The sequence below is a fragment of the Pan troglodytes genome, chromosome 7, assembly GCF_028858775.2.
Source record: "Pan troglodytes isolate AG18354 chromosome 7, NHGRI_mPanTro3-v2.0_pri, whole genome shotgun sequence".
NCBI classification, from domain to species: domain Eukaryota; kingdom Metazoa; phylum Chordata; class Mammalia; order Primates; family Hominidae; genus Pan; species Pan troglodytes.
In genome coordinates, this window is record NC_072405.2 from 37,239,891 (window position 1) to 37,253,215 (window position 13,325).

Consider the following 13,325-nt stretch of genomic DNA (forward strand, 5'->3'; position numbering starts at 1 on the left):
AGATAAATTATGGTATATTTAAACAACAGAACACTATGCAACCGGTTTTTCTTTTAGCAACAGTATGAATGTATTTTTGAGATATATTGACACTAGTTTCATAATTATGTTTTAAATCAGCAACAAAAACCATGCCCTAAACTTTAATCATGAATGATTTTTAAAATAGTTGGGGGAGGGTGTTGGTGGTGGAACAATATCTTTCAGGCAAATATCCACAATTCTAAATGCTTCCTACAAGCAACGAAAATACAAAGGGTGTTAGAAATATTTTCTAAAAATATTTGAAAGCAGTATTGAAAATATCTCATTGTTCAGAAAAAAGTATCTTGAAACCAAAAGAACTGGGATCTTGTTAAATGCAGATTCTGTTCATTAGGTAAAGGTATGCAGTCTTACAAAATGAGGTAGTTCTAGATATTTATATGAAACAATCTTAAAGACACATCTCTAACTTAAAAAAGAAAAATCAATATGCCAAACCAATGTGGATAATATCTCATTATTTTTGTAAAAAATAAAATAGCGATGAAAACTATATACATGTACAAAAATCCACAGAATATCTTTGAAAAATACAAAGGAAACTGATAACTGAGATTGCTCCTGGAAAGGAGGATAAAGACTGAAAGAGTGGGAGGGAATCATTTAACTGTTTTTGTTTTTTGAAATAGGGTCTCACTCTGTTGCTCAGGCTGGAGTCCAGTGGAGCGATCATGGTTAACTGTAGCCTCGACCTCCTGGGCTCAAGTGGACCTCCTACCTCAGCCTCTTGAGTAGCTGGGACTACAGGTGTGTACCACCACATCCAGCTAAAAAAAAAAAATTGTTTTTTTGTAGAGACAGGGTCTGACTGTGTTGCCCAGGCTGGACTCAAACTTGCGGGCTCAAGTGATCCTCCTGCCTTGGCCTCCCAAAGTGCTGGGATTATAGGTGTCAGCCACTGTGCCTGGCCTTCACTGTTTTTTTTTTTTTTTTTTTTAAAAGAAACAAAACAAAAAACTCTTGTATAGTTTACTTAAAAAAAAATGTTGGGCCAGGCGCGGTGGCTCACGCCTATAATCCCAGCACTTTGGGAGGCCCCAAGGCGGCCAGGTAACTTGAGGTCAGGAGTTCGAGACCAGCCTGACCAACATGGAAAAACCCCGTCTCTACTAAAAATACAAAAATTAGCCAGGTGTGGTGGCAGGTACCTGTAGTACCAGCTATTCTGGAGGCTGAGGCATGAGAATCGCTTGAGCCCGGGAGGTAGAGATTGCAGTGAGCCAAGATTGCCCACCGCACTCCGGCCTGGGTGACAGAGTGAGACTTCGTCTCAAAAAAAAAAAAAATTAAAGAGGAAATAATACTAATTCTTCATACACTCTTGTAGAACATAGAGGAGGTACAGAGGAAGAGGAAACATTTTCCAACGCATTCTATGAGAACAATATTACCTGATACCAATGTCAAACAAAGATATCACAAGAGAACTACAGACCAATATCCTTCATGAATATATACACAAACATCCTCAACAAAATGTTAGCAAACCAAATCCAGCAACATATACAAAAGATTAAACACCATGATCAAGTGGAATTTATTCCAGGAATGCAAGTCTGGTTTAACATTCAAAATTCAATTAAAGTAATATATTAATATAAAGACAAAAACCACATGATCACCTTGATAGATGAAGGAAAAGCATCTGACAAAATCCAAGACCCATTTACGATAAAAATACTCAACAAGCTGGATAGAAGGGAATATCATCAGCCTGATACAGGGCATCTGTGAAAAATGTACAGTTCACATCATATTTAGGAGTGAACAACTGAATATTTTCTTCCTAAGATGAGGAACAAATCAATGATACCTGCTTGTACTACCTCTATTCAACACTGTACTGGAGGGTCTAGCTAGTACAATCATGCAAGAAAAAGAAGTGAAAACATGGAGAAATTGGAAATGAAAACTTATGTCCACACAGTCATAACAGCCAAAAAGCAGAAACAATTCAAATGTCCATCACCTGGTGCAGGAATAAACAAAATGGAGAGTACCCATAGAGGAAAATATTATTCAGCAAGAAAAAAGAAACAACTGATATATGCTACCACATGAACGAACTTCAGAAACATTATACCAAATGAAAGAAGATGTCTTAGCCACAAACGACCCCATATCAAATGAGTTAATTTACATAAAATGACCAGAAAGGGCAAATCTACCGAGACAGAAATTAAATAGATTCGTGGTTGCCGAGGCCTGGAGGTAGTAACGGAGATCTTTTTGGAGTAATGGAAATGCGCTAAATCTGGATCGTAGTGAATGAGGCACAACTCTGAAATCTACTAAAAGTCATTGAATTTTGTTTTATATGCATGAATTTTACATATTACATATTACACCTCAAAAAAGCTGTTTAAACAATGTAAAAAAAGGTAATTATAATAATATCATTTACATATTAAAACTACTGCTTTTTACCCATATTTCCACATGCTGGAAAAAAATAGAGGAAAGAAGACTTATAAAGCTAGAATATCTCATTATGCTTGCCTTTATTAATGTCATAGAAAAATGTAGACATAATGTATTTAGAAAAAGAGACTCTGATTAAGCCATAAATCTGAGAAATGGATTATGCAAGACATCTTATTATACACCTCCCCCACCTCTTCATAAACATCAGTGATGAGAAATAAACTACCCTAAAGCCAAAAAAGGTGTTAGTTTTACAGTACCTATTAAAGAATAGCTTTCTTGAACATCATTTGTCTGATTACCTATCTTTGAGAGAGCTAAAAGTTCATTCAAATGTGCTTTCAATAAATTTAAACATTTTAAATCTTTGAGGCATTTCCTTCAAATTCATGGTAAATCAGGGGCCATTTAAACCTGTTGTTTTTCTCACAGTAAAGTTCCCACCACACAGTCACTAGTCTTGATCACTGAGCAACTTGCGACTTTCAAGCCAGTGCCTTTCTCTTGCAGGGTCTTCTCTATTTTCCCTTCCTGTCCTTTCTTTTCCTACTCTTGCCTTTTCTTGCGATCCCTGCAAATTTCTGGCACGTACCCCTTTCTTAGCCCTGCCTGATGTGTCAACTCCAGGCTTCCTCTCACTGGCCTTCCCTTTTCTGGGGAGTATAGGGGATTTCCTCTGCCATCTACCCACACTTCCCCAGCTGCCTCTCCAATCTGTCTGATCTCACAGTACCATCATCTTAATTCCTACATCTATGCACTGGCATTTCCAAAGCAACACCATAGATCTTTTACAAGCTTCCTTTTGAAGATTCTTATGGCACCATATTTTTATCTGAAGAAATGTGTTCCCCTTTCTGGTCCATCTTCCCACGTCTGCAATCACTACTCCAGGGACATTTTAGTAAACACGGATGAAGTCTATAGTAGACTGAGAGCATGTGAGGATAGATCAAAGAAGAAAGTTACATTCGGAAGACAAATAGTAAAAGTAAAGAAACAGCATCATTGGCAAGGGTGGGGAAAATGCATTCTCATATACTACCTGTACAATGGAAAACTAGTGAGCAATTTGGCCTTATCTGTTAAAATTTTCAGAAAGCATATTACTGGATACAATTAAATACAGTTTTGACCATTACATGTAACAAAAATATTTGAGCCTGAGCCCAAGGGTATCTCTAATCAGGACATTCAATGTAATACTGTTTGAATTGGACAGTAAACCCACTAGGCTTCACGTTCCATATAGGCTGGGGATAAATCTGTTTTGTTCACTGCAATATGCTTAGTATCTCGAGCAATGCCTGGTACAGAGCAGGTGTTCAGAAGATTTGTTGAGTAAATACATGAATGATAGAGACCTGAGGGTTGGTTTATGCCTGGACCTCTGCTGGTGTTCAGCAAACCAGGAGTGTATTTTCCATGTGGAATGACTTGGTGGCCATGCTGCAACCGGGGCCCTTGTGAACTGTTAACTAAATATTGCTGAACATCAGAGCAAATGCCAGAGGGATATGAGTACTCAGAGCAAACTAGTCACAAAACAAATATGCTACTGTGGTACTGTGGTTATAGCAAGAGTAATGCTGTAATACCTCTATTAGTACAGTCTTCTGGCTTTGCTGATTGACCATAGTTAAGCCAGATTTTTTTTTTTCAATTCAACTACTACTACCGAAAGTCTGTCATCAGTGTATCTTTTTTTTTTTTTTTTTTTTTTGGTTGGAGACAGGACCTTGTTCTGTCACTCAGGCTAGAGTGCAGAGGTGCAATCAGCTCATTGTAACCTCAAATCCCTGGGCTCAAGCAAACCTCTCACCTCAGCCTACTGAGTAGCTGGGACTACGGGCACAAGACACCAGGCCTAGCTAATTTTTAGTGTTTTTTTGTACAGACAGGGTCTCACTATGTTGCCCAGGCTGGTCTGGAACACCTGGGCTCAAGCGATCCTCCTCCTCAGCTTCCTGAAGTGCTAGGATTACAGGTGTGAGCCACTGTGCTTGGCCCGATATATTTTTTTGCCTTGTTAAGTATAAAAGATTTAATCTTCAGAATAATAATTTTGGACTCTGAAATGCCTAAGAGTAAAATATCCATCTTTATCACAGACCATTACTGAGAAAGGTATGTAACTTAGCCTTATGTCACACGCAGCTTTTCAGAGTTTGAGGAAATCATGAAGGAAAAAACCTATTGAGGTTATGATAAAATATGACCTTTGAAAAGCTTGAAATGACATTACATCCTAAAGACACAGGAGGGCACTCTTATCAACCAGCAAAGAAAAACAGAAAAGACAGTGAAGTCAAGCTGACATTTTAACAATTTGTACTGCAATAGTTGAATCAAGCACCGATAAAATGTTGAGGGCTTGTAATTTATAGCCCGAGATTTCCTGTTTTCATGTACAACCTAGGAAGCCAACAGGATTCTACAACCATGTAAACTGGAGGAAGAATCCAACACTCTCAGATCCAAGGTGAGGATTAACCACGCCCCTTTCTAATGATTTCTTAAACCGACCTTGGGGCAGGATTTGCCCCTTTCAAGCAATCTTCTACATAATCTACAATTGCACTCGGTGTTTTACTTGTCTTCCACTGGGAGCAGTCCATGAATTCATTTCTTTGCTCCATCTGTTTTCCCAGGAGAAATGGCAAGTTAAAAGTTTGAGCCAGTAGAAATGAAACAGCATTTTGAACAAAGGAGCAAAGACCACTGAAGAATGTATTTCGTGGCCTTCTCAAGTTTTAAAATTTGTAAACACAACTACAGCATGTAATTTTCTCCTTCAAATTTAATAAGTATAGTATAACAAGCATTTAAATGACCTTCCTTTAAGACTTTTAACAAGCCGGCCTCTGTAGAGCGCCATGGATTCTGAGGCACTCAGGCCCCTCCCAAAGGATTAACATTAATCTTAAAGTCACATTCAAATTTGTGTCTCAGCAAAATTATAAATAATTCCATGTCACAGGGGTCAAATGTAATGGTTAAAATGGAAAGCGTTAAAATTGTGAATGCCAAGGGTATACTGTGGTTGCATAAAAAATCTTTGTTGACTGAATAAGCCAGAAGATTCTCTCCATCTCAGGTACTATCTGTAGGAAGTACAACACACAGGCTGCATTCTTGAACTGCTTTGGATTATTTTATTCACTTGAATCTTCATCTATTTAAATGACTGGGTTCCTGGCCATGATGTTTCAAACTTAATTTCTGTCAATGTGCTCAGAATTTTTTGTTCCATGTTCTTTCGGTAAGGACCTTTGTGAATTCCAGTTTCTATCCTTAGCTGAACTGGCCATCAGGGTACTCAATTAGGCTCAATCTATACAAATAACAGAACATGCTCTAAAATATGCTAATTTAAAAGATATATTTCTAATTTTCCTCTGCTTTCTAAAATGATTCTGGTTAACTGAAAATGCCATGAGTTTTCTTCAGTTAAATAAAGCTGCCTGAATATTGCATATTATAAATACGGAAAGCCACTGAAATCCTCTGAGTTGGTATCTAAGAAGGAGATACCCAAGTATTACGTTATAATGGCATCCATTGTTTTCATGTGGGTGTGTGAAAAGCCACCAAGAGGGTGATGTGCAAAGTTAGAGAATTATAAATGGTATCACAGGAGCTAAATTTGGAAGATAAAAAATACTAACTTCAGCACCAAATTAGTATGCTCTGATATGGGGGACTTTAGCTCATCAAGAAAGTCCCTAAACTTAAAAAAAAAATTTTTTTTAACCAATAACCTTAAAAACATTTTTTTTGTTTTTTGTTTTTGAGATAGGGTCTCATTTTGTCACCCAGGTTGTAATGCAGTGGTGCCATCACAGCTCACTCCAGCCTCAACCTTCTAGGCGCAAGTGATCCTCCTGCCTCAGCCCCCCAAGTAGCTGGGACTACAGGCACATGCCACCACGCTCAGCTAGTTTTTGTATCTTTTGTAAAGACAGGTTTTGCCATGTTGCTCAGGCTGGTCTAGAACTCCTGATCTCAAGCCATCTGCCTGCCTCCGCCTCCCAAAGTGCTGGGATTACAGTTATGAACCACTGCACCTGGCTTGAAGATCTTAATTGAACCACACTTGCATTTAAAGCTAATTTTAAAAAATAGCCTTGAATACATTTTCTGTATGCACTCTACCTTCTTTTTTTTTAAGAGATAACCTAGGCATGGTGCAGGGTGCTAGAGTTCCTACCCTCACTAAATAACAGGGAAACCTGGGTTTCGATCTTGGCTCTATCATTTTTAATCCATGCTAACTTTAAGCCACTTACTTCACCTCCCTGAAGCTCACATTTTTTGTCTGTAAAATGGGAATACTGTCACCTGGATCAAAGGATTAAATGGGAAACTACATAGCAAATACTTAGCACATTGCCTGGCACACAATAATTGCTTTATAAAAGGTAGCAATCATTCCTTTTTTACTTCAATGGTTACTGCTTATTGTAATCTCTTTAATTTCACTCTTTAATCTTTTCTCAAGGGTATCCATAGACCTTGATAAACCTTCAGAAATTATTTACCAATTATTTACACAGAATCTACATGGGGGAGGACAGACACACGCCAATAATTACAAGTGCTACAAATAGGAAGTATGCCATCAAATATATAACAGGGGTACTTAATTCAAGGAGGCCCTGAAGAAGTGTTATTTAGACAGAGATCTGAAATATATGAAGAAATTAGCCAGGCAAAAAAGAGTGAGGCAGGCAATGGAACATATTCAACCAAGTTAAGTGTAGGAAGTTATCCTAAGGGCAAAGGAAGATACCGAGAGGGTTTCATGGAACTCTGCAATTAAAACAACTTCCGGATGCAGAGGAAAGAATGAATTTGAGAGGGTTAAGACTGAATGCAGAGAGACCAGATAAGGGGTCTTGTTGAATTCCAATTACAAAGACAATATTCTAGTTGGACTGGAGAGAAATAGAACCTATTTAAGAAAGCTGCATTTAGGAAGCAGAATCAATAAGAGGTGGTCATAGATTGTGTGTGGGAAGGGTACTCTGGAAAGTGAATCTCAAAAATGAGAAAATGCTAAACAAAATGTATTTTTGTTGCATAATTATAAATTTAAAACACAGCCTATTACATATTTCTGAAGCAGTACACAAAATTAAAACTTTTAGGCCACGGGAGGACTTATTCCAACCATTTGGGAGGCATGACACACCCATCTAACTTACTGAGCAACAATGCTTTTGGTATGTTGATGGGAATTCTCAATTATATTTATCTATCAACTACCAAATAAATTTTAGTATGTAATACATAGTTGCAAAGTAAAGAGGGAGTATGAGTATCAATAGAATACTTCCTTTTCCTCTGAGACATCTTTGGTTCCTAATGGAAAAAATAATTTTCCACTTTTTTACAATCCCCGGTTTCATATTTCTAAATAAATTAAGCAGGAGGATTTTATGAGCAAACTAAAATACATGTAAAGTAAACCCTGGCTTTTTGATACCCTCACTAATGAGTTGTTATGGGAAAAACTATTTCACACTTCCCTGCCTTCTTAAACTGAACACACTAAATATAATTTGCTCTTTATTGAGAACACAGGGTCCATGCTTTAGCCAATAAGGTACCAAGCTCTTATGCTCCTATAAGCTGACCTCTTTCATGGAAGGCCCTGGCTTACTTATCCTTATCAGTTCAAGAGTCACGTTTCCAGGAAGCTGTCCCCTGACCTCCCTAATCCTCTGTTCTCTGAATTCCCAAAACCCTGAACACGCCTCTATTTCACCATGAACACAGTGAATTATAATTTCGGACCAGGCATGGTGGCTCATGCCTGTAATTCCAGCACTTTGGAAGGTTGAGGTGGGCAGATACCTTGAACCCAGGAGTTTGAGACCAGCCTGGGCAACATGGTTAAACCCCATTTCTACAAAAAAATAAGCAGGGTGCAGTGGTGCGCGCCTGTATTCCCAGCTATATGGGGAGACTGACGCGAGAGGATCGCTTGAGTCCGAAAGGAGGAGGTAGCAGCGAGCTGAGAACGCGCCATTGCACTTCAGTCTGGGCCCCACAAAGCCAGACCCTCTCTCTAAATAAATAAATAATAACTTTGGTTTACTTTTCTATCTTCTTCTTAGGTTGCATGCTTCTGTAGGGCAACGGCTATGACTTTTAATTCTGCATTATTAAATGTGTAACATACTGACCCAGGGGTAAGTTGCTATTCTCAAGGTTTAGTGACCCGCATCCTTCCCCTTATATAAACAGATTTATACGGGGACAATTTCGGAATTGAATCCACTTTTAATACTTTCTCTGACTTCGCAGAAAACAGCTGGCTTTGCAGAATATATGCCTGCAGCACAATGATTATCAAGATGAGGGTAGGTGGGTTGTGTGGTTTGGCAAAGCATGTTCAGATAATTATATAAATGGTAAAAAATAAACTTTTTTTTTTTTTTGAGACAGAGTCTCGCGCTGTTGCAAGGCTGGAGTGCAGTGGCGCGCTCTTGGCTTACTGCAACCTCTGCCTCCCAGGTTCAAGCGATTCTCCTGCCTCAAGTAAAGCTTGACAATAACTTGGCTGCACGAATATGGGTTTTAAAAGGTTGAGAAACAGTGTTTCACACCTGCCTTTCTACACTATGTTATTAACTAATTGAATCGAGTTGGAATAAACTAGTTAGACTTGTGTGCACAATGAGTCAAATGGCTCAAATCAAAGGTCTGAGAAGCCTCCATGAACCAGGTGCTTGAGCTGTGTGATGTTAAGACTTCAGGTATACCGAGCACGCTTCATTCAGCCTTGGCTCATGAAGTCCCTACAGTCTTAGAATGGAATACCATATAACACTTCTCTGCCCATCTAAATCCCATGCAGGGTTTAGGACTCAACTTCTCCACACTCTGACCTCGTCCTGAATTCCAAGGGCAGTGAGGAGTCTATATAACAGGATATTTAATAAGTGATTACGTTCTGCTGAATGTTTTTTACTGTCTGCTTAAATCTAGCCAGTCTCAACAACAGTAGGGAGACAGGATACTCAAGCGCCAATCGAATGGAAACGGATTGTTAACAGCCTATTATAACCCTCACGTGGGAACCAGGACGTCCAAACCTGGTTAACAGAGCCCACAGAGTTCATGGGCGAAGGACTGTGACAGTCAACCTCTTGTCTGAACAAAAAGACCCACCAACGAGTGAAAAAAGACCTCCTGGGAGGGATGGGGTGGGGGAGAGGGAATTCAAACCTTCTCAACAACAAAAAGCAGCTTTCCTTAGCCCACTCCACTTTCCAGCTCAATAATTGCTACCCCTCCCGTGCGACGATTCCCTGCCCAACGTAGGAAAAAAAGAGGTCCAAAAGGTTATAGCATCACCTTTGCCCTCTGACCTAGGAGCGAAGACTCACCAGTTTCATAATGGACTTTTGGTGGTTCAATAGCAGTCACTGAACTCCTCAAACCCAGGAAGCGTCTTCCGGTGCAATCTCCGCCACCTGCCAGCCGAGAGCATCGCGGGACTTGCAGTCTTTCATCCTCACGTCCCTTCCAGGGGAATAATGGGAAATGTAGTCTCCCCTCCAGGCATCATGGGAACTGTGGTCGCCTTTCCTTTTCCTCCCTTTCCTCTCCGAACGCCTCCTTCCGTCAGCTCAAATTCATCCCAGCCGCCAATGCATCCTCCCTCTCCACCCCAGCATGATATCATGTCTTCCTTACGGGCCTGGGGCCCATGGTATTCTGGGATATGTAGTCCCGACGGCTCCGACTCCCCTTTCCCTCCTCCCAAAGGGAAGGCGGATGGGCACGGGGCTTGCCGGAAGTTGTAGTTCCCTTGGCCCTCTAGGCGCCGGGCTCCGCAATTTTTCTCAGGGGAGGCAGGAACTACAACTCCCAGGGACGCCCGGCGGCAGCAGGTGGGAGAGGGGCTGTTGATATCAATATGGCGGTTGTCAGCCAGACAAAGACAGTCAGTCTGATGTGATTGAGACAAGGGAGGTTTTTCAGGGGGAGACTGGGAGATAGGGGCCTCCCCTCCCCCTTCTCCTCTTCCTGCGCCGGCCTCAACCCCTCCCCAGTCCCCTCCCGACGGGCGCCCCACGCGGAAGACACCCCTCCCCCTCCCGCCTTCCCTCCTCCCTATCTCAGCCCTTCGTACTGGGACGTTGGGGAGGGGGCTGTGCCGGGCGGAGAGAACTCAGCGAGGATTCTGAGGTGAGTCGAGCGGTTTTGAAGCCGGACTACCTCAAGTCTCTTTCCTCACTTCTTTCTCTTCACTTAAAACAATTTTTTTTGGAGGGGTTTTGGGGAGGAAGTGAGCGGACGCTGGGGATGGGTCTCGTAAGCGGCCGGATTGAGAGGAGGGAGGAAGCAGGGGGCTTCTGAGTGGGTGACCCAGACGCGGGCTGTGGGGTGGGGCAGTTCGTGGGGTCCGGTCCTGGAAAGGCGTCGACTGCCCCCAACTCTTCTGGTTTCCTCTACTATGAGCGGAAGGTTTGAATCCTGGAGGTGGGGTCTCCGGTGTGGAGTTCTGGAAACTGTGCGGTGATTTGCAGGTGTGTTGGTTTGTTTGGGGTGTGTAAGTGTGTTTAAACTGTGTGACGTGTACTTGTGTGCTCTGCTCGTCTTGGAGCGGTGTCTGTAGATGGGAAGTTAGACAGCGCGAGTCCTCGCTCGCTCTGGGCCTGGGCTGAGGGGCGGGCGTGAGGTCCTGGTGCTGGGCGTTTGGGCTGGCGACGTGGTGCGAGGCAGCCGGGCTCAACAACTCGCTTGTGTCCCGTCGCCCGCTCACACTCTGCCACTCGCCTCCGCCCCCTCCCCTGGACGAATCTCCACCCCAAACTCCAGCCACGAGAACTGTAGAGATGGTGTGATGTGGAGATGGATTTTTTGCATCCTCAAGTCGGTAGATAGGTGGGAAAGGAAAAGTGTTTCTAATATTTTATTCCGGAACCGTGTTTTGGTTACACTATTGGGGCTACTTTGAAAGGCGTCCTCCACCCACCTTCACCCCGAAACAGTAGGTAGAGGTATCTTGTCTTCGTGTGAATTAGATGAATAATTGCTGAAGATTCGGGGGGCCTGGGGTGGGGGTCGGGAGTGCTGGATTGTGTACGCGTCTGTGTGTGTCTACTAAGGAGACGGAATGTCTGTTGTGTATCTGGAGATAGGGCGACTTATTTTCGTAGCAGGAGGAACTGTTGGAAATTATTTGCGGGAGAGGGGGTGCGCCGAAAGGCGCTGCTTGTATTTTTCTTCTACTCCACCCTGTTCTGTCTTGCATTTGCCTGAAAGCTGGTGGAATGGAACAGTGAAGAAGCATTGGGTGAGTAAAGGGAAGAATGCAGTTGGCATTAAAGATAACACTATGTAAAGTTGAATGGTATAAAGTGATTAGTGTTTTTATTTACGCTGAAGCTTAAAAAAAATCACCCATGTATCATATAAGGTAGAGTGATGTGACTAGCTCATTTCTCTGGTATCCTGCAGGTACAGAAACCTCTGGCTTCCCTCTTCCTTCCTTCCTGTCCTCCCTCCTTCCTTCCTTCCTTAAGTCCTTCCTTTCTTTCTTGGCTTCGTACAACATTTCTCTTTCTGTTGGACATAATATCGCCTGTGTCTTTTTATTTAGTTTGTGCTAATATGGTTGTGCTTTTTGTGGTTTTACCATAAAATGCATCGTTAAATGCATTTATTATTTTGCATTTATGCTGCAGGTAATTATCACATCAGGATTGCAGTGCTTTGCATTAAACTTATTTTAAAATTGTGCAGTTAAGTTGCTTGATCTAGCTGAATTATGTTTCTAAGTCAAAGTTGGGAAATTTGAATTCTAAATTTTTTTTTCAAATTTCAATTACAGTTAAAAAGGAAAGGATTGCAACATCTCTTATTTCTCACAGTTTTTAATATTTAATAACACTAGGAAAATTTAAGGTCATATTTTGTACTTCCTTATTAAGTTCTTCAATAATCCTTATGTGACAATTTTTTTAGTGTAACGGATTTTTAAAATAAAGAAATTGGCATAATTTCTATTTCGACTGTTGAGAATTGAATATATTCCCCAAACTTATCAATTCTTGAATCTGCCACCTATCATCAGTAAGGGACCTTTAGATTCTATGATAACTGAAAACCACATTGATAGAGTGTGTAATTTTATGGTATGTCCTCTAACCATTGATTTAAAATTTTTGCTGTTGGTCATTCACACAGATAAGGGGGACTGAAAGAGTGAGGTAGCATGTATATTTCAATTGACCTGAATAGAAAAAAAAATGTGATTTCTAAATCTCAGATGTAGAATATACAATATGTTGATTCAAAACTAAGCCATTAGTTTGTGATAGACCAGGATTTTCAGAATCATTTGTTTTAAGCTTGTATCTTAACTTGAAACACTACTTTGCAAAAACCAGAGAAAAATCCTACGTAACTACTTAACGGAGTGTTTTGTTTTATTTTTCTGAAGCATATTATAATAGTCATGGAGTTTTTAAAAAAATGTTTAATAATTATTTTAGAAGTAAAAAACCAACATGTTTGTTAATATTTTAAATTGGAAAAACACGAGTGTTTTCTCTTCCATCTACCCTTACCTCAAAATTTCTTTTTGTTTTGTCTATAGAAGTGCAAAGTTATTTACTTGAAAAAGCATTCATTAAACTTTTTCTGGCTACTAGTGGGATCAAAATCATTACATGTAAACCAAATATATTCCCAGCATTTGTTGGGGGTGATTCTGTTGCATTTTAAGTACTGGGCATTAAAATGATGTAAAGCCTTTACTGCAGGTTAAAGCATAAAACATTCTCAGCATGTGGGAGTCATATGGTTTACGAATAAAGTAGAAAACCAGGGCATGG

At 40.7% G+C, this 13,325-nt stretch overlaps 2 protein-coding genes across 52 annotated transcripts in view; one reads left to right on the plus strand and one right to left on the minus strand.

The window, feature by feature from the left end:
* INTS9 (integrator complex subunit 9) overlaps positions 1-10,265 on the minus strand; it is a 123,803-nt gene extending 113,538 nt beyond the window's left edge. For 2 of the 7 annotated variants that reach the window (XM_024345105.3, XM_024345103.3), the window contains exon 1: positions 9,867-10,265. In XM_024345105.3, the coding sequence (XP_024200873.1) occupies positions 9,867-9,875 (9 nt within the window). In that variant the 5' untranslated portion in view covers positions 9,876-10,265. The remainder of the gene's footprint in view (positions 1-9,866) is intronic. The other 5 variants (XM_024345108.3, XM_024345104.3, XM_024345107.3 and 2 more) reach the window with 4 other exon arrangements.
* HMBOX1 (homeobox containing 1) overlaps positions 10,266-13,325 on the plus strand; it is a 166,146-nt gene continuing 163,086 nt past the window's right edge. For 8 of the 45 annotated variants that reach the window (XM_054657317.2, XM_054657326.2, XM_063816272.1 and 5 more), the window contains exon 1: positions 10,372-10,671. The gene's annotated coding sequence lies outside the window, so the exon portion shown is untranslated. Of the gene's footprint in view, positions 11,013-11,063; positions 11,477-11,751; positions 11,783-13,325 lie in introns of those variants that run through there. The other 37 variants (XM_063816283.1, XM_016959288.4, XM_063816277.1 and 34 more) reach the window with 13 other exon arrangements.